Raw genomic sequence first — 21,015 nt, forward strand, 5'->3', positions numbered from 1 at the left:
GTAAAAGGTAGGCAATTTAATGCCCAGTTGGCTTGGCTCCGTACTTACCAACTCAGATTTTTACACCACACGATTTTGATGTATGTGTTACAGTCTTACAGTCAAACCTCATAATCGGTCAAAACCACTTTTGACAGCAAAAATCAGTCAAAAGAGGTTTTGACTGATGCTTTTGGTCAATATCACTCTTGACTGATTTTTCCAATAATTTTTGCTGTCAAAGGTGGTTTTGACCGATTGTGAGTTTTGGCTGTAACATAAATGTAACCTGGCGGTATAAGTGCTGAAACTTCTTTTCTATAGGAGTCCTTGTCAAAGCGGGCGTCGGGTATTTATTATGATCACTGATAAGACAATGCCAAAATAAAACAAGAAATCGTCATAATCCATTATATTGTAATTAAAAGATCTTTTCTCAATATCATCTATCTGTAAAAACAATCCACATATTCATATGTACAGTTGTCACAACACATTTACACCACAGTATAATCACAATTATAAAATATACTATGAAACAAGTCGCCAACTCATTCATTTGCTACATACAGAACATTTGATCAGTATGTTACATATTTACATTTAAAAATACTGTATCGTCACGAATGTTCAATTTCGTCGATAGACTTGGCTCTTTTATTTGATTTCATTCGATTGTAAGACTATAGTTATAAATTAAGTAGGAACAACATATAATTTTCAATATATTAATGCAACATTCTAAAGATTCATTCACATTTCAATTGTTTTTATTTTACAGCGTGTAGCGCCATCTATCTCGCACTAATCAAAGCTTGCACAATGAGAACCAGACAAAACGGTAATAATATACTTGCAATACTTTTAAAAATATATAGGTAGGACATATAAATCCACGTACAGATCACCCAACCCAAAACGAACAATATAAGTTGTGACGATCGGACTGGGGACCTCTGGCGTAGTAATAGGATCATCATATCAAAATGTGCATGAGCCTCTAGAATTTACAACTCTTCTAGGAATGTTGATATACAATAGACTTTATGTGTTACAAGAATTATACTAGATAATTAGTTTCGGTATATTTTTTTATCATGGTGTGATTTAATCATTTTTAAACCTGTGCAATAAGAGTCTCTATATGAACAAGCATTTTTGTTTTGTTTCGCTTTTCAGTCTTGCTTTTCCTAGATCCTGATTTAGCTGAGCTTCAACTTTCATGAAATGCATAAATAACGAAATGTGCATCGTTCTGTCAAATATACATCATCAGAGAGCATATAATATTTGTGCCCACGTCAGAATCAGCCATTGCTTGTCAAACTTTTTCAAAGCACCCCAACTCTCAGCTTTTCTTCATAATGAAACAACATTTTGCTTGGATACCGTCTTCATTCAATGGAAATTGAGACCTCGGTTCATGCCATGAAGTCGTGAATTTAACACTACTTCAACGAGTAAACCTTAAAATGAAAAGAAGGTTGGATTTACGCTTCAAAAGACCGAAAACTCCAAGCTTCAAAATTTTAACGACTTATTTATTTATAAGATGTAAACTTTCACGTTCCATTTCTTATTTATTTCATCAAAAATTCATGACAACAATAAACTGGAAATGTAATTGAACAATTAATTCATGACAAAAATTACGTATTCAACCACAAATGCATTAAAATAATTTGTCAAGAAAGTGTCATAAAAAATATTACTACATACTCTACAGAAGTAACAATTTGTTTATTAGAAAATAAATCTCTTTAAAAATCGCAATAGTGATAAAACTTCAGACTGATAAAGAATTAGCCATCAATGTATAATCACAATTTCACGAATATATTTTGTAAATCATCAAAACAAAAAGAGCCTCGTCAAACTTGATTGAACAATACACATTTGACCACGACAATAAGAGCGCTGAGCATACGTCACCGATTCTGACTAAAATGACACTTTATGGAAAAAGAAATGTACCTTTTTCAGCTGCTCAAAAGGTCGACTGTTCAACATTAACCTTCCATTGACTTTAAGCGAGAACGCCATAGTGCAAAAAATCATCAATCCAATACTTCAAAACTTCATTTTGTTAACCAATAAATATTGAACCTGTTAACCAATATTATCGTTTATGACAATAACTTGAATAAATGGGTGGAGTTACATTTCTAATAAGTGCCTTTAGACTTAGCAATAACGCATTAAAGCTGTCATTATCGTGGTCAAATAAAATCCAGGTGAAAACACCATGGCAAAGATCAGTGACTTCATAAATAAACCTACGTACGCACACTCCATAAATCACCTCAATAAGCTCCGAAGACACATACATATTGCATTGTATCCTTGGGATACACTAAGTCGCCTGTGGTATACAGGATGGTACGTTCGGCACACAGATCTTTAAGATCCTGTGTATTTAAGACATCGCTTCTCGACAAGTAGCAACCCCCATGCAGGGTAAATATGATAAATTATAGCCCAATTATTCGAAATACTACTGATACTACGTGTGCGGTGCGTCAAATACTGGTGACTCAGTACGTCTAAGATGCGCGCCATGATATACGTTTATCGCGCTATTTTATCGATTTTACGCAGTAAGCATATACATTTGGCGTCTAAAATCATGGATAAGATTTTATCACGGCGCGCATCCTAGCCCATCTAGTTTCACCAATATTGTTTTTTGTAACACATTATGTTAGGTCATGATAGGCCATAACGTGTCATTCTACATAATAATTTAATACAGTCCAACATCTAACTACAAAAACAAAAATTTACCTTGCTCCTTGGGGGTTGGGACTACAAGTTTGAGAACCGATGCCTTGATACCGCGTCATTGCCCGCTCGCTAGCGTTTCTACGTACACGTCACACACACTGCGCCCGAGTCTATGAGGCGCGCCGCTTTATCGTCACTTTGCCGCGCGCTAACTGCGATATGTATATCCGAAAGCGCTCCATGTTTGGCCGCTTCACCCATATCTGGAACAAGATTAAACTAATTAGAAACATAAATTTTTACATACATAGATTACAAGGTGAATCAAGTCAGTCAATACTATCAATGACATTCCATGTGGTAAAGCCTGGTCCGTGAGCACGTAGAATTTTGTCCAATGACCCCAAGCTACCCATCCTTATCGCTCACGCGTAATTATACAGGGTGGAAACGATAAGTGATCTCACTCGATTATTTCTAAACTATACAAGATATCGAAAAACTGGTTATTGATCCTGAAAGTGCTTCACGAGCTCTTTCAAACGGTGTCAGTAACAGGTTACAGAATTAACTGGATCTATCCGAAAATTCAATGTTTTCAGGCTCCATACTAAATGTATGCCAGCCACACAATATTAGAAATGTTATTTTTTTTTTATTAAATAATAAACACTTAAATTGAACTTCAAATTGCATTCTTATTTAAAATTATTCATGGAAAACATTGGTTTTAGGCTTTACTTGATATAATATTAACAAGACATGAGTGCCATGACTGTGGCAGTACTAAATGTATGGAAGCTGGAAACATTGAATTTTCGGATAGATCCAGTTTATTTTGTAACCTTTTATTGGTACCGTTGGATAGAGCTTGTAAAGCACTTTCAGTATCAGTAACCAGTTTTTGGATATCTTGTATAGTTTAGAAATAATCGAGTGAGATCACTTATCGTTTCCACCCTGTATTGCTGTCGCGACTGTGCGACGGGCGCCCGCAGTGAGTGTGCGAGTGCGTACGTGCTCACGGCTTTAGTTGTTAACAACTCAACATACATACATAGTCGACAGTAGAAACTTTTCTTGAGTGTGACATTGTCAACATTTTACTGTGTAACATTGTACTGTGTAACATTGTACTGTGTAACATTGTCAACATTTTACTGTGTAATATTGTCAACATTTTACTGTGTAACACTGTCATTTTATTCATGCAGCAGCTTGCCGTCCTCCCTGCGAGTCCGCCTCGCCTGGACTGATGCAGGAGGATGCAGCTCGCCTGGACTGATGCAGGAGGATGCAGCTCGCCTGGAGGATGCAGGAGGACGCAGCTCGCCTGGAGGATGCAGGAGGACGCAGCTCGCCTGGAGGATGCAGGAGGACGCAGCTCGCCTGGAGGATGCAGGAGGATGCAGCGCACTCACCGCCTCGTCGGTGATGGCGTGGATGTGTCCGGGGAAGCAGGGCAGCTCGCGGCCCTCCACGAACACGCTCTGTCCGCGGTGGAACCAGCGCCGCTCGTACAGGAGCTTGCCGTCTTCCACGCGTGTTTCTGTTGTCTCTGCGCTCTCTCGGACTGGGGATTCACCTGGAATATAAGAAAATATACACTTTAGAAATTCCGAAATAAGGGAGACAAAGGTTAAAAACTAAAAACTCATAAAACTCATTTATTTTCACAAATAGGCTTTTAAAAAGCACTTTTACACGTCCCAATATTAACCCTACCACTGCTTCGGGACAATAAATGGGCCAGTGCTGAGAAGAAGCAGCGCAAGAAACTCAGTCACTATTTAATCACTGGTTTCTTCCGCAACTTCTTTTCAGCAACATGTGCCGAACATATTCAAGTGCCCTGAAAAGGGGACACACTTATAGCGCAGTTACACTATGCGCGAACTTGAACGAACACAAACGTAAAAATGCGCACGGAAGTATGGCAACACACGGCGAAACGAACTGAAGTGCTCTTTTACACAGTCCCTCTCGTCTAGTTGGAACTGTTGGAAAGTAAGGGTGGTGGCGAGAGGCTTCCGTCGTTTCTCGGGCGCCGGCTGTATATGGCCACTAGCTAGTATCTAATCAAATTCATCAATAAAAGATACCTAAATACTCACAGTGGGCAGGGCATATAGTACGCAGAACTGACGGCCGAAGAGGCAGCTAGGTTCTGGAGTGTAGGCCACGTACCGGAAAGCGCAGCGTAGGACGTCCACCCACAACGTGACTGACGACCTCATAAAGGTAGCGAGAAGGCGCTGGATGCAGGCCACCACCAACCGGCCATTGTGGAAATCATTGCCTATGTTCAGCAGTGGCCGTCCTGTGGCTGAAATGATGATGATGAAATACTCACAGCTATTCGAATTCCGATGCTTCCTCGGCTGAGTAAACGTGGAGTTATGTGCGGGCGCGTGATGCCTGGGCGGCGGCGAGTGCCTCGTGATGGCTCGGAGGTCGGACTAGATGTCCCTCTCGTCTAAAGTCCGGTCGCGGAGCACGTGGAATTTCGTCCAATGACCCCAAGCTACCCAAAGATAGTACAAGTACTCACAACTGTTCGAATTCCGATGCTTTCTAGGTTGTGTGGACGTGGAGTTGTGTGCGGGCGCGTGATGCCTGGGCGGCGGCGAGTGCCTCGTGATGGCTCGGAGGTCGGACTCGATGTCCCTCTCGTCTAGCTGGAAGGTGAGGGTGGTGGCGAGAGGCTTCCGTCGCTTCTCGGGCGCCGGCGCCGGCTCGTTCGCCCGCCGTCGGAGGATACGCTTCATTACTGGCTTTACCTGCGATAAAACAGCGTGTAAATAATCAATTACAAATGTCATCTACAGTTAGTTTATGTTTAGAGGAGGAGGAGAGGCTAACATTGTGTTATTAGTGTAAGAGCCAAAGCACACGATACGTTGCGGCGCCGCACCACTCGCCACAGATATTTCTATGTAAGAAGACGCAGCGACACCGCTCCTACGCCGCAATGCATCGTGTGCTCTAAAAGATTGTTTGGTTATATAATAAATTTCAGTAATAAGGAGAGTAGAATATTAAGATTTATGATTACAATAGCAGTCAGTATGGTGAACAATAAGTTTAAAGTGATCAGAGGACTGATATTTCTTCTATGCAAATTTTTCAACTGTTTGCCAAATTGAAATTGAATATGAGAAACAATATGATACAAAATACTACAACATAATTAACTTGATAATCAGTGACAGCTATATTCTTCCACTTTCATGGACAAAAAAATAAAAAAATACAAACACCCCATCGAAGTTTATGTAGCCTTATAAAATTGTGTAGTTTTGTAATCTCACACTCACCTCCATAGAATCCCCATTGAGTTCCATGCTGTGCCTTTCATTCTCAATCATCTTCCTCTTGTCCTCAAAGTCATTGAGGAGGTTTTCTCTTAACTCTATCTTCTTCTCTTCAAACTCCTTTGCTGCTGCCTTCTTCTCTGCTATGTATTCTCTCTCAACCACATCATACATGTGGTCTCTATGGACAAACCAACAGGATTATTAATAGACGTTAGTGACTTAGTACATGTTAGAAGTTCAAATTCATACTAAAGCCTGGTCCGTGAGCATGTAGAAACTTGTCCAATGACCCCAAGCTACCCATCTTTATCGCTCGCGCGTAATTATATTGCTGTCGCGACTGTGCGAAGGGCACCCGCAGTGAGTGTGCGAGCGCGACATCAACATAATTACGCGCGAGCGATAAGGATGGGTAGCCTGGGGTCATTGGACAAGTTTCTACGTGCTCAACTGCTCACGGACCAGGCTTTAGTAACCATAGTTTTTAAAATTATGAAAATCATTGGGGGAGGCCTATGTTCAGCAATGTACATTCTACAGGGTGTTAGGTAAATGGGTATATGAGCCGACACTAGCCCATGTTAACTTGGTCATATAAATGGTATGGTGAAGTCAGAAATTTGATATCATCATTTTAATTTTTTTAATTTTCATACAAAATAAATTTTATAAAATCTGATTTGTATGAAAATTAAAATAATTAAAATGGAGATATCAATTTTCTGTGTTCACCATACCATTTATATGCCCATGTTAACATGGGCTAGTGTCGGCTCATATACCCATTTACCTAACACCCTGTATAGCTGAAATGATGATGATGAAAGTCTCAAGAGTCTCAAGTTGTCTAAAACCAATTTACTATCATGAAGGCAACTGTTGCCTGGATCTCTAGTGTATTCTGCAGTCTGCTCTTTAAAGGCAGAACATTTTAACCAAGTGTTTGCTATGCTTATTCTAGTTGCTTGCTTTGCTTTATGTTTACAGAACTTGACAATTTGTTAGTTTTATTTGTGTAAAGTTGCATAAAGAGAGTTGTGTAAAGGGTACACAACTTCAAGTGATATAATGCTTGATGCTACAATAATAGTAAAGGTATTTATAGCCATTTACTAATAATTTTGATGGTTAAATCACATGTAACACAATAAAAGTAAAAACAAAAACATCCTTACTTGTATATTCTGTTGAGCCGTAGCCTCTCATGGAGCTGGTGTTCCAGCCGCTTTACCCTCCGCAGGAACTCCACGTGGATGCCGTCTTCTAACTGCTGCAGTTGCTTCTTCAGGTTGGCCAGCTTGTCTTGGAACATCCTAGAGAAAATATACCAAGTCCGAGTCAGAACAAACATAGGTTTGAATTGATACTAGAACTACCCACATAACAATTTTATCCACCAATACTGAGCTAAACACTGGACCTTTTAGTCTGAAGCTGAGATTCTCAGTTAAGGGTCTCTTTTCAGTGATAAGTACTATAATTTTTATCTTAAACAGACCCTACACAATGTTCAATGAAGATACATGCACTATAGGTATTAGGAAAGATGAAATAAAAAGAACTTACTGTTCCTTGACCTCCAGTGGCTCATCATTTTTGGGAACATCTGTTTCACTGGCTTCTTCAGTATCTAAAATAAAAATAATATAAGCTTNTCCCTTTCGGGGGCCCCCACCACTTAAGCACAACTCCGTCGAAGTCGAAAACTTAGGAGAGTCTTAATGGGCAACCAATGAAGCCATAAAAGCAAAAAAATCTTTTGTAGGAATTATTTCCGATTTAATCAATTTTTGTGTTTAATTCTACTGGCCTAATTGTCAACATTTTACTGTGTAACATTGTCAACATTGTACTGTGTAACATTGTCAACATTTTACTGTGTAATGTTGTCAACATTTTACTGTGTAACACTGTCATTTTATTCATGCAGCCAGCTTGCCGTCCTCCCCGCGAGTCCGTCGCCTCCGCGCTCTTTCGCCGGGGCCTCGCCTGGACTGATGCAGGAGGATGCAGCTCGCCTGGAGGGATGCAGCTCGCCTGGAGGATGCAGGAGGATGCAGCTCGCCTGGACGGATGCAGGAGGATGCAGCTCGCCTGGAGAGATGCAGGAGGATGCAGCTCGCCTGGACGGATGCAGGAGGATGCAGCTCACCTGGAGGATGCAGGAGGATGCAGCTCGCCTGGAGGATGCAGGAGGATGCAGCTCGCCTGAAGGGATGCAGGAGGATGCAGCTCGCCTGGAGGATGCAGGAGGATGCAGCGCACTCACCGCCTCGTCGGTGATGGCGTGGATGTGTCCGGGGAAGCAGGGCAGCTCGCGGCCCTCCACGAACACGCTCTGTCCGCGGTGGAACCAGCGCCGCTCGTGCAGGAGCTCGCCTGGAGGATGCAGGAGGATGCAGCTCGCCTGAAGGGATGCAGGAGGATGCAGCTCGCCTGGAGGATGCAGGAGGATGCAGCGCACTCACCGCCTCGTCGGTGATGGCGTGGATGTGTCCGGGGAAGCAGGGCAGCTCGCGGCCCTCCACGAACACGCTCTGTCCGCGGTGGAACCAGCGCCGCTCGTGCAGGAGCTCGCCTGGAGGATGCAGGAGGATGCAGCTCGCCTGAAGGGATGCAGGAGGATGCAGCTCGCCTGGAGGATGCAGGAGGATGCAGCGCACTCACCGCCTCGTCGGTGATGGCGTGGATGTGTCCGGGGAAGCAGGGCAGCTCGCGGCCCTCCACGAACACGCTCTGTCCGCGGTGGAACCAGCGCCGCTCGTGCAGGAGCTCGCCTGGAGGATGCAGGAGGATGCAGCTCGCCTGAAGGGATGCAGGAGGATGCAGCTCGCCTGGAGGATGCAGGAGGATGCAGCGCACTCACCGCCTCGTCGGTGATGGCGTGGATGTGTCCGGGGAAGCAGGGCAGCTCGCGGCCCTCCACGAACACGCTCTGTCCGCGGTGGAACCAGCGCCGCTCGTGCAGGAGCTCGCCTGGAGGATGCAGGAGGATGCAGCTCGCCTGAAGGGATGCAGGAGGATGCAGCTCGCCTGGAGGATGCAGGAGGATGCAGCGCACTCACCGCCTCGTCGGTGATGGCGTGGATGTGTCCGGGGAAGCAGGGCAGCTCGCGGCCCTCCACGAACACGCTCTGTCCGCGGTGGAACCAGCGCCGCTCGTGCAGGAGCTCGCCTGGAGGATGCAGGAGGATGCAGCTCGCCTGAAGGGATGCAGGAGGATGCAGCTCGCCTGGAGGATGCAGGAGGATGCAGCGCACTCACCGCCTCGTCGGTGATGGCGTGGATGTGTCCGGGGAAGCAGGGCAGCTCGCGGCCCTCCACGAACACGCTCTGTCCGCGGTGGAACCAGCGCCGCTCGTACAGGAGCTTGCCGTCTTCCACGCGTGTTTCCGTCGTCTCTGCGCTCTCTCGGACTGGGGACTCACCTGGAATAAGAAAATATACACTTTAGAAATATCGAAATAAAGGGCTGACAAACGTGCGTGATATTCTTCCTGCTACTTCTTTATAAATGTCGTACAGAAGTTGTAAGGCAAGCTGTATTTGGAATACCCTGAAAAGAACTTCCATACTGATACAGGATTTCAATTTTTAACTGGTTTTAGTTCAGGCAGAATGTTAAGAAGCATGATGAAAAAGTTGCTAAGAAAATACATACTCACAGCTCTTATAATTCATTAGTAACTTGAGCTGTAGAGTTGTCACAGCACACCACGGTATGTGGTACATAGGAGAAGATCAATACCTCACTCATATTACATGGCCAGAGAGCCATGTCTGTTGCATACAGATTGTAATGCACGTGGAACTGAATTCGGCAATAAAAGGTAGTGCAAGTACTCACAGCTATTTGAATTCCGATGCTTCCTCGGCTGAGTAGACGTTGAGTTGTGTGCGGGCGCGTGATGCCTGGGCGGCGGCGAGTGCCTCGTGATGGCTCGGGAGTCGGACTCGATGTCTCTCTCGTCTAAAGTGCGGTCGCCGAGCACGTGGAATTTCGTCCAATGACCCCAAGCTACCCAAAGATAGTACAAGTACTCACAACTGTTCGAATTCCGATGCTTCCTCGGCTGTGTGGACGTGGAGTTGTGTGCGGGCGCGTGATGCCTGGGCGGCGGCGAGTGCCTCGTGATGGCTCGAAGGTCGGACTCGATGTCTCTCTCGTCTAGTTGGAAGGTGAGTGTGGTGGCGAGAGGCTTCCGTCGCTTCTCGGGCGCCGGCGCCGGCTCGTTCGCCCGCCGTCGGAGGATACGCTTCATTACTGGCTTTACCTGTGATAAAACAGCGTGTAAATAATCAATTACAAATGTCATCTACAGTTAGTTTATGTTTGGAGGAGGAGGAGAGGCTAACATTGTGTTATTAGTGTAAGAGCCAAAGCACAAAGCGTTGCGTCGCCGCACCACTCGCCACAGATATTTCTATGTAAGACGACGCAGCGACACCGCTCCTACGCCGCAATGCATCGTGTGCTTTAGCTCTAAGATTGGTTGGTTGAAATAAATTGCAGTAATGAGGAGAGTAGAATCATGATATGAAAACAATAGTAGACAGTATGCTGAACAAGTTTAAAGTTATCAGAAGATATTTCTGCTATGTAACTTTTTTTCAACTGTTTGCAAAAAAATTGAATATAAGATGATTTTGATATCAAGACAGGCAATTAGGCGGTTATCACACTGCGCCGCACTCCGCCGCGGTTCACGTGATTTCATATAAAAAATCCCGCGCGCAGATGCGTTGTCAGTGTGTTGTGCCGCGCGTGTTTTCTATACAAACTGAGGTACTTGCATACAATGATTAAATCCGTCGTCCCGCGTACCGCGGCGGAGCGCGGCGCAGTGTGATAATCGCCTTACAGAATAATAATATTATGAGAAACAATATGATACAAAATACTACAACATAATTACCTAACTATAATTAATAAGCAGTGACAGCAATATTCTTCCACATTTATGGAAATAATACAAACACCCCATCAAAGTTTTATTAAAGCTTTAAAAATCATACAATTTATTTTAATCTCACACTTACCTCCATAGAATCCCCATTGAGTTCCATGCTGTGCCTTTCATTCTCAATCATCTTCCTCTTGTCCTCAAAGTCATTGAGGAGGTTTTCTCTTAACTCTATCTTCTTCTCTTCAAACTCCTTTGCTGCTGCCTTCTTCTCTGCTATGTATTCTCTCTCAACCACATCATACATGTGGTCTCTGTGGACAAACCAACAGGATTATTATTATTATTAATAGATGTCAGTGACTTAGTAGCTGTTAAAGCCTGGTCCGTGAGCATGTAGAAACTTGTCCAATGACCCCAAGCTACCCATCCTTATCGCTCGCGTGCAATTATATTGCTGTCGCGACTGTGCGAAGGGCACCCGCAGTGAGTGTGCGAGCGCGACATCAACATAATTACGCGCGAGCGACAAGGATGCGCAGCTTGGGGTCATTGGACGGGATTCTACGTGCTACGGACCAGGCTTTAGAAACCATAGTTTTTAATATTATGGAAATCATTGGGGGAGGCCTATGTTCAGCAATGTACTACATTCTATGGCTGAAATGATGATGATGAAAGTTTCTCAAGTTGTCTAAAACAATTTACTATGTATCATGAAGGCAACTGTTGCCTGGATCTCTAGTGTATTCTGCACTTCTGCAGTCTGCTCTTTAAAGGCAGAACATTTTTAACCAAGTGTTTGCTATGCTTATTGCAGTTACTTGGTTTATGTTTACAGAACTTTACAATTTGTTAGTTTTATGTGTGTAAAGAGTGTTGTGTAAAAAAATAATGAGACATGTATAGGCTCCTTAAGAGCATTTGACGATTTGTAAGTACTAATTTAAATAGTCTAAACAAATAATTAAAGATAATTTTGATTTTGATTTTTTGATTTTGTGTAAAGGGTACACAACTTCAAGTGTTATTAATGCTTGATGCTATGATAATAGTAAAGGTATTTACAGCCATTCACTAATAATTTTGATGGTTAAATCAGTTAAGCAATAACATTAAAAACAAAACATTCTTACTTGTATATTCTGTTGAGCCTTAGCCTCTCATGGAGCTGGTGTTCCAGCCTCTTCACCCTCCGCAGGAACTCCACGTGGATGCCGTCTTCTAACTGCTGCAGTTGCTTCTTCAGGTTGGCCAGCTTGTCTTGGAACATCCTAGAGAAAATATACCAAGTCAGAGTAAATTTGAATTGTTCATACTAGAACTAGATTTCTACCCACATAATAACAATTTATCCACCTTCATATTAACATAGCCTTTCTAGGCTGAAACTGAGTAGGTACTGAGCTAAACAGATTCTCAGATAAGGCTCTGTTCATGGGCAAGTGTTATCATTTTTACCATAAACAATCTGACTAAATAATAATAATAACCTATACTATGTTCAATGAAGATACATGCACAATAGATATTAGGAAAGATGAAATAAAAAGAACTTACTGTTCCTTGACCTCAAGTGGCTCATCATTTTTGGGAACATCTGTTTCACTGGCTTCTTCAGTATCTAAAATAAAAATGAAATAAGCTTAATTCCAACAAGTATAGCATTATAGTGATAAGTATAGGTATGTAGTGTTCCCAATTTTTTACCAGCCCATGGTGAAAGTGGCATACAAACGAAATTACGTCATCAAACAGGTTGGCCCTGAAATAGGCGGGAAGACAACAACACCTATCTGAACTAACCTCAACATCATACGAAATGTTTATTTACCACTATAAACTCAACGATATCGACAAAATTAACTTGTTAAGGTGACAATGACCGAAATAGCAAGCCAAAACAGCCCGATTGCTTGTTCGTAAACAAAACTTACCTTCGTCACTGTCGTCTACTGGCGGCGGCGGTAATGAAAGGTACGATTCCTGTTCCCTGTACTCGTCCAGATCATCGTACCCGTCGTCTTCAAAGTCGTACTCCTCTCCCGGGCCCGAATATGGTGAACCTTGGTAAGACATAGTCGAGGCAACGCGTAACAGTTGCATACAGATTGACTGAGTTCCCCGTCTCACAGACAAACTCACGACACGCTATACTTGGCTCGAAATATGAGCAACAAATTGCCAATATCAGATAGGTCACTCATATAAAAAAATCTTTTCTAATCCACTTTATTCAAGAACGGTTTCGAAGCGAGCTGAAGCTGGTTTACGTCAATTTTGGACAAAAAGCATCATAGAACTCGACTAAGGCAATCAGTCTCGAGATTTCTAATTGTAGCGCTATTGTCGTCCTTCATTGTGGTAAGTGCGAAAGAGACATCCGACAACTTTAGCTAATTTCTAATAGCCTTCTCAATTTAGACGTATAATACCATAGCCAATGATGAAACTGTCTAAAAATATCAATTGAAAAAAAAGTGATGTTGAACCTCCGATATTCATATGACATTTACTTATTCAATTTGTTCAATTAGATTTAACTATAAGATTTTAAACTTTCGCGTTCTATTTCAAACTTAAATAAAAAGACACGGGTTTTAACGTCTTAATATCGCGTTAAGACTCGTGTCTTTCTATTTTAGTTTGGATTTAACTATTTTTGCATCAATCACACAAAACCTTCTTGAGGTCTTATCATGTCATGTTAAAATATAATCACATATTAAATTACCCATTGAGCGCTTTCACATTTAGGCGACTTAGCAGCGCGATAAACGCGTTGCCGATAGTTTCATACTAAAAGACATTAAAAAAACACCGCTGCCGCGCTGCTATCGCGCTTCTCTCGCCCTAGTGTGAAAGCGGCCATAAAGGACATTGGGAACTTTAATATGAGAAAATGCCCCACGGCGGACAAAGATGAAACGTATTTTATTTCAAAGCTTTATACTTGTAGGTATATTCACTTAAAGCGCTATGTTGTGATATATGGGAATTCTGAGATATGACGGGTCTAAGTTGAAAATATATTTGTTTAAAATTATTTGATATTTTTATATGTTATGTTGTTTGGCATTGCAGAGTAACCAATAAAAGTAAATAAAATAATAAAAATAAATAAAATATTATAAATACTTAAATTAATATTAGACAACATCTCATATATTACTCCAACCCAAAATAAGTAGCTAAGGCATTTGTGTTATGGAAATCGGGAACGACGAACCACAACACACCCAAACCAGAGACAATGTGAAAAGATCGTTTTCTATATTGTCTCGGCCGGGAATTGAACCCGGGACCTCAGGATTGGCCCGGCACACCTTGAAAACCGGTGTGTGCGCCTCTCCGCCGCCGAGGTCGTCAAAAATGTTACCTAAATGTAAAATAAAATAAAATATTAAAACTTCATTTTCTCAATATTCCCATATAAGAGAGAAAAAAAAATGCACGGTAATTCATTGGATATTAGTATGTATCATCTGTGATAGGTTTCGTTTGTAAGTGTCCGCTACTTTTCGAAAAGTGGGGCAAAAAGTTCCAAATGTCATTTGCTTCCATACTACATGGGTTCTTAGAGTGTGTTACATTACAAAAGATAGATAATATTTATGGAAGTTGTTGGGCGCTGCAAATAAGATAAAAAATTAAGAGAAGAGGCTTCTTTTTTATTACCCAACTGAGCTTGAAGGAGGGATAATAGACTAGTATAAAGTTAAACTGTGATTTATGAGTAATCGAAGGTATTCGAATATGTAGTGTCAAAGTGTGTTATTATCTATTCCAAAGTCAAGCCTGTGATTGATTTAATAATTTAAATCACCTTCTTGAAGTTTTATTTCTAAAATAATATCACTACCATAACGGTGCTAGATTTAAAATGAATATGCTAGTAATTAATTGAACTTTCAATTGTATACAGCACTATCATCCTCTTATAAAAAAGTTTAAATGTTTGTCTATTGTTATGATTTTGACGTCATGACGGTGGACGTCATCTTGAATGAAAAATTCCTATTTTATTATTTATTTTGGTAAAAAACACGTTACTCGGAGCTGTATTTAGTATTTCTCGTTTATATATTACCAAATTATACAGTTTTATGTGATGTTCAACAATAAAAACCAATCGGACTCAGTGAATTTATAGTGAATGTGACGCTAAACTTTTGTGTCGGTGATGTAATTTAGGTGATTGGGTGGCTTCCTAGTCCTAACTACAATGGAGGAATCCTCGTTCACGATACCAGCCGACGACAATGGTGATTCTGAGCTCGATCCCAGAATACAGGTCAGTGAGTGACAATATAATGTATTGAAATAACTGTACTGTAGCCTTTGTAACTGCAAAGATGAGTGTCAACTTCGTCGATTACTTCGCCAACGAGCACAATGGATACGATATTCTGTATCAAAACATGAAATACGGTCTCATCGCGAGCAAGGAGCTGTCGGAGTACCTGAGAGAGCGATCGAACATCGAGGAGTCCAATTCGAAGTCGTTGGCGAAGTTAGCGAAGCAGGCGAACAGCAACTGCGCGCAGGGCACGTTCGCGCCCTTCTGGGGCGTGCTCAAGTGCTCGGCCGAGATCCTGGCCAACCTGCACCAGGACATGTTCCAGAAGGTCGGCGAGCTGGTCAAGGACGTGGCGCGCTACGCCGACGAGCTTCACAAAAAACACAAGGCCGTCAAGGACTCCGAGTCCAACACCCTCGAAGTAGTGCTCCTCATACAGAACACTAAGCAGGCTTTGCAGAAAGCTAAAGATGTGTACACCAGCAAGTCCACCGAATTAGAAAAGCTGCGCAAAGATAATGCTTCAGCTAAAGACATAGAAAAAGCAGAAGTTAAACTCAAAAAGCTTCATGAGGACTATCGGCAGCTGGCTGAAAAATACAACCTTGTAAAACAAGATTTTGAAAAGAAAATGACTCAAACCTGTAAACATTTTCAGGATGTTGAGGAGGCCCATCTGAAGCAGATGAAACAGTTTGTGAATGCGTATGCAGACATCACTCAGAACAATCACGATCTGATAGGACAGGTTCACAGGGATTTTAAACATCAGTGCTTAGAGTTAACTGTAGAAAAGCTTCTTGAACAATTTTTGATAGAGAAGTATAATGCTATAGAGAAAGCTAATTTGGTAGAGCTGCCCACATCGTTGACCAAGCCAGGGTCAGCTAATAATTCGATTTCAGAAGCAGATCAAATATCCACCATTTCGAATGGTTCTCACAAGCCAGCACAGCCTCAGAAGGCACCCAAGAAAGAACCATCGTTTGCCACTAAGACTTCAAGAAGGACCACATCTCTCCTGAACTTGTTTACTCCAAGTTTCCAGAGCAAAGATGAGCCAAGTGGCAGTATTGATGGAGCGGCTCCCTGCTCTGCCCCTTCCAGTCCCAGCGGTACACCGGCCACACCGGTAGCTCCAGACAAAGACAGCAACATGGGCAGGACTCCTCTCCGTGAATCAAAATGGTTCCTTCGTAGCAGAAGGACCAAGACCAAATTAAAAAAATCAAAAAAGAAAAAAGATGAGATATCAGAAAACTCAAATGCAGGTGATAAGTCTGATTTAGAAGAAAAAGAAGAGGAGGTGGTGACTAAAGAGGATCTGATGAATTCTCCTGAAGTAGATGAGGAGGGTTACTGCATAAGACCTAAAGATGAAAAAGGTAGTGTTTACTCTTCCACAGACTCTGACTCAGATGAGGATAGAGATCGTAAGATTCATGTGGAGATTAAACCTATCAGTAATGGCGGCGCTCCCATGTCTGCCAGTGTCGACGAGTTGAGGGCCACTGTAGAAAATATATCTCTGTACAAAATAGGCACTAATACAAGACGCGGATCAAACGCCAACACAAGTAAAGCGAGCAGCGATTTGTTAGATCTGAACTTCTTCCAAAGCCCTACCGGGAGCAATCCTACCTCGCCACACGGCAACGTCTCAAATCCGTATGCGCCATTGCAAGCTAATCAATCGCATTTACTGGAGAGTCCCACGCCTGTGTCCACGGCGGACGTCGGGGACTTGTTTTCGGAAGTGGGCGAGATGAGTCAATCGGCCGTCCGCACGTCCACGCCGACGATATCCACCATCTCGCTGCCACGTCCACCCTCGAGGCGGTCAGAAGGCGACTTCCGAACCGCCGGCTCCTCCGGCTCCCGCGGACCTTCCCCTCTCACCATCGGCATGGCCGACACCATTCCCCTGGCTGTCGCATTTCACGAGATCATACACTCATATTTCCGGGGCACAGAGGAGTCCAAATGCCAGGTGAAAATGTCCGGCGACATGATGCTGTCCTTCCCCACCGGCATAGTGGGCGTTCTGGCTAACAATCCGAATCCCGCCAAGCTCTGCTTCAGACTGAAAAACATCCACAGATTGGACAACGTGCTGCCGAACAAGCAGCTGATATCGATCAACGCGATGCTGTCGACCCGCGACTCGACGGTGGTGGAGTTCAACATGCCCGCTCTGACTTCCCTGCTGAAGAGGCAGTCGGAGAAGAATCCGACCGCGCAGTACTTCAACGTGGACATACTGAAGTACCAGATCCGCCCGAAGGCGGGGGCGGCGTCGTGTCCTTTCCAATTGGTGGCCTATTGGAAGTGCGAGCGCGACCACACAGACCTGAAGGTGGACTACAAGTACAACCTGCACGCGATGAGCCCGCCGTCGCCGCTGCTGAACGTGTCGGTGTGCGTGCCGATGAACGGCGCGGTGCGGAACGTGATCGCGATGCCGCCGAGCCAGTGGAGCGCGGACAGCGGGCAGGCGCTGTGGCGCTTCACGGAGCTGTCGCAGCACTCGGAGGCCCGCGGCGTGGGCTCGCTGCGCGCGCGCTTCGAGCTGGGCGCGGGCCCGTCGAGCCGCGCCACGGCCTCGGCGCAGTTCAACTGCGAGGGCGCCACGCTCTCCGGCATAGAGTTCGAGCTCGTCGGCGGCGGCTACCGCCTCTCGCTCGTCAAGCGCCGCTTCGTCTCCGGCAAATACATTTGTGATAGTGAGCTGCACTGATCGGTCCAAATCCTTATGAATTCACGTATCGGTTGATACTTAGTTATCTTCGTCGATGTTTAAGGTGTGTACGCGATGTGTAGAATTGTATAAATAGTCCATATTTCTCATCGAAATGTATCTTTGGTACCTTATAGGACTGTTTCCTGTCCACGAAATTATGTTATGTTAGTTATTAAATAAGTTTGTCAATTTTCATTATTATAAAATTGTAAGTTACATGATGGTAAATAAAGCATTCACAATACTTTTTATACAAATGTGCCATTTACATTAAAATGTAATCTATACTAATATTATAAAGAGGAAAACTTTGTTTGTTTGTTTGGTTGTAATGAATAGGCTCAAAAACTACTGGACCGTTTTTAAAAATTCTTTCACCATTTGAAAGCTATATTATCCACGAGTAACATAGGCTAAATTTTATTTTGGAAAAAAATAGGGTTCCGTAAAATAGGTAGATAATGTAGTCCACGCGCGCGAAGCCGCGGGCGGAAAGCTAGTTTGTAATATTCAGCATTGCTTTCTGCCCAGTCTGTATAAAATTAACGATTCTTTATGTGTATAAATTGCTAGAAACAGTAGCATCACAATTTTTAGTTTAAATAACAAATAAATTATTAATTTTATTTAAGTTTCTAGGTATGTGAATGACCTGCTAATTTAAACATGTTAAACATGATAGAGAGTTAATAACCCAACCAAATGAGCTGTACAGTTTGGCTATAATATCTTTAATTTACAGCCTTTAGAGCCATAATAGGTGTATTATAATATCCATTATTATTTTGTTTATCAAAAAATTATCCCATTACATTATTGTTTGCTACTTCTGCGGTCATTATTTCATACTATTTCTAGGTAGTTTTTTTATTTTAGTTGCATTAACACAAAATAATTTCACTTTGTGACCTATAATTACGTATTTAGAATATATTTTTATTATTAGTAAACACTTATGATGGCCTAAAACACAATAATCTTATTAATCTCATCTACTTATTAAGGCCACAATAACTAACCCTACTGAGTACTTAGAGGATGAATAATTCCTTGTACTGTACCTATATTATTTTATTGCAGTTTCAGTAACCTTGTTGGACTTTGGTTCAAGTGAATCTCTGAAACCAGTGTTTTCAGTACTTGCTTTTAGTTATTTTACGTTTGAATTTTTTGGAGCATTTAGTGGAGATCCACCTTAAACAAGTTATAACAAAATTGTTAACTTCTTTGCTTATCCAGTAATTTTTCTTGTTATTTCAAGTTTTACTCATTAGTAATCTCATATTTTAATGTTTCTAAATATAGTTATTATTATTATAATGTATATTAGGATTGTAATATTTCCATGCAGCCTGACGGCCTAATATTTATTGAACTCCTACCTTTTGTATAGTAACTAAACTAACTTTACCAAAAGTGAAGTGTTCATAAAATAAACAGTTTAATTATTAAATAAAAACTTGAAAACCATTCCAGTACTAATAATTATGTTCTTTACTTTTTAAATGTAATTTAGAATTATTATTTTCACAAATAATTATGTTATTAATTTTTATAAGGGAATCATAATTTGGCAGCAAATTGTATTAGAACTATTTAATCGACTTCATTTATAAATTCACCAAATGTTATATACCTAACCACAACAAAACACAATTGATCGCGTAAAAAAAGTATTTTTGTATTGTAAAATTTATCGCATGTATGATTCTATGTATACTGTACTATTACATTCATGGTAATTTGAAATAAAATGTAATTTTAGCATTTTCACTGAGTTTTTCCTTGGACCGAAATATAAGTGGCAAATAGAAGAGATAAATAAGTAAGTAAAGTTTATGTATTAGTCGCTTGTCGGCTGCAGATTTGCCGTATCTGACATTATCTTGATACGGCAGGTTTGTGCCGGCCGTAGGGACAGGAAGCAATCGTATTTTGGTACAGTAAGATAGTGTTAGTCGTAGGAATCTAGTTGTATGAGATGCGCAGGCGTCACTCGCGAAGGTTTCCCGTCCCTACGTGTTGCTTGCTACTGCCCCACGCGTGGGAGAGCGTGAGAGTGCCGTGCGACTGCCTAAAGTTCTTCAAAACGTTCCAGGTCGAGTTGGAGAAGCTGAATGCGGCCACTGACGAGATTAACAAGCTGGAGCTGGAGCTTGATGTGAGTTCATCATTTTATACTAAGTTAAATTTAGCCTAGGCGCAGACCATCGATTTTTCATCGGCCGATAGTTTAGTCGGACAGTTGATCAGTATAGGCATGTATGGAAGTGCGGACATTACACCGATTTGATTTGGCCAATTCTTCATACAAATTAAAATAGAGGCCCAACTATCGGCCAACTAAAAATCGGTGGTCTGCGCCTACGCTTAGCCTTGCGTTTAACTACATATTATTTCTTTCATGATCCTGGCAACACCGATAACCGTGTGTCGTATTAAAATATTCGCATCCATTAATTAATTAATCACAGTTTTTATCCGAATCCGTTCATTATCTATAAAGTAACGACATAATGATCGATCTGATGACCTCTGATTCAATTGCCTATAGTCACTTCTGATGCATGTATCATCTTATATTATGCAGCACCACCACCACGCTTCACGCACGGCACGTGGCAATATGTATACTATAAGGATGTATTCATATTGCCACGTGGCATTATCACAGGTGGCTTCTACGAAGAACCCAAAGTACGTTATAACCGTCAGTTACTGTCATATATAGTTGTCTAATCATCAAAGCCATTCATATCGGATTGCCTAACAATAAATTGTCGGACTACAGTGGGATATTTTCCCAGTACTCGTTGCAAATGCCACTATGTGACATTCACAGTCCGTGCCTTTTGCAACGGATGCATTCTTATCTTGTGTAATCGGCAAATTAGTGGTAAAGTTCTTATATCATTTGTGATAAGATATATTTTGGATTTACCGATTGTGCAGTGATTAAGGCGCTTTAAATTGGTAGTATTACTATTTTCCGACCTATCTTATTATGCAATGTATTAGCCGTTGCTAGCAGCGTATAATGAATTATTAGTC

General features: G+C 42.0%; 3 protein-coding genes across 4 annotated transcripts in view; 2 read left to right on the plus strand and 1 right to left on the minus strand.

Moving 5' to 3' along the window:
- Positions 1-426: 426 nt before the first annotated feature.
- Positions 427-13,228, minus strand: LOC114354426 (sin3 histone deacetylase corepressor complex component SDS3). Of its 2 annotated transcripts, none has more exons than XM_028306819.1 (7): positions 12,862-13,228; positions 12,485-12,548; positions 12,061-12,198; positions 6,021-6,198; positions 5,255-5,483; positions 4,125-4,288; positions 427-2,966 (listed from the first exon to the last, which is right to left on the minus strand). In XM_028306819.1, exons 1-7 carry the CDS (start codon positions 13,028-13,030, stop codon positions 2,874-2,876), a joined length of 1,035 nt encoding a protein of 344 aa, XP_028162620.1. In that variant the 5' UTR covers positions 13,031-13,228; the 3' UTR covers positions 427-2,873. The 2 variants fall into 2 exon arrangements, with proteins under 2 accessions (XP_028162620.1, XP_028162611.1); XM_028306810.1 differs by lacking the exons at positions 5,255-5,483; positions 6,021-6,198 and adding exons at positions 10,066-10,294; positions 11,061-11,238 and having other exon boundaries at positions 12,862-13,226.
- Positions 13,229-14,900: 1,672 nt separating this feature from the next.
- The window catches only part of LOC114354450 (SH3 domain-binding protein 5 homolog), a 93,983-nt gene continuing 87,868 nt past the window's right edge, over positions 14,901-21,015 (plus strand). Inside the window, exons 1-2 of the mRNA XM_028306843.1 lie at positions 14,901-15,218; positions 20,063-20,125. Of these exons, the coding sequence (XP_028162644.1) occupies positions 15,150-15,218; positions 20,063-20,125 (132 nt within the window). The 5' untranslated portion in view covers positions 14,901-15,149. The remainder of the gene's footprint in view (positions 15,219-20,062; positions 20,126-21,015) is intronic.
- LOC114354440 (F-BAR domain only protein 2) lies at positions 15,118-19,692 on the plus strand. The gene is made up of 2 exons (XM_028306831.1): positions 15,118-18,246; positions 18,466-19,692. Exon 1 carries the CDS (start codon positions 15,280-15,282, stop codon positions 17,959-17,961), a length of 2,682 nt encoding a protein of 893 aa, XP_028162632.1. The 5' UTR covers positions 15,118-15,279; the 3' UTR covers positions 17,962-18,246; positions 18,466-19,692.

This window comes from Ostrinia furnacalis, unplaced genomic scaffold, assembly GCF_004193835.3.
Source record: "Ostrinia furnacalis isolate ACB-3 unplaced genomic scaffold, ASM419383v2 OfSCF0191, whole genome shotgun sequence".
In the NCBI taxonomy this organism is placed as follows: Eukaryota; Metazoa; Arthropoda; class Insecta; order Lepidoptera; family Crambidae; genus Ostrinia; species Ostrinia furnacalis.

Bases quoted from the DNA above. Each gene is read 5' to 3' on its own strand.
- LOC114354440 (XM_028306831.1), top strand. From the start codon at position 15,280: ATGAGTGTCAACTTCGTCGATTACTTCGCCAACGAGCACAATGGATAC.
- LOC114354426 (XM_028306819.1), bottom strand. From the start codon at position 13,030: ATGCAACTGTTACGCGTTGCCTCGACTATGTCTTACCAAGGTTCACCA. The intron at 6,199-12,060 runs GTAAGAATGTTT...GTTTGTCCATAG, and splicing joins AGGCTCAACAGAATATACAA to AGACCACATGTATGATGTGG. The intron at 2,967-4,124 runs GTGAGTGCGCTG...ATCTTGTTCCAG, and splicing joins ACGCCATCACCGACGAGGCG to ATATGGGTGAAGCGGCCAAA.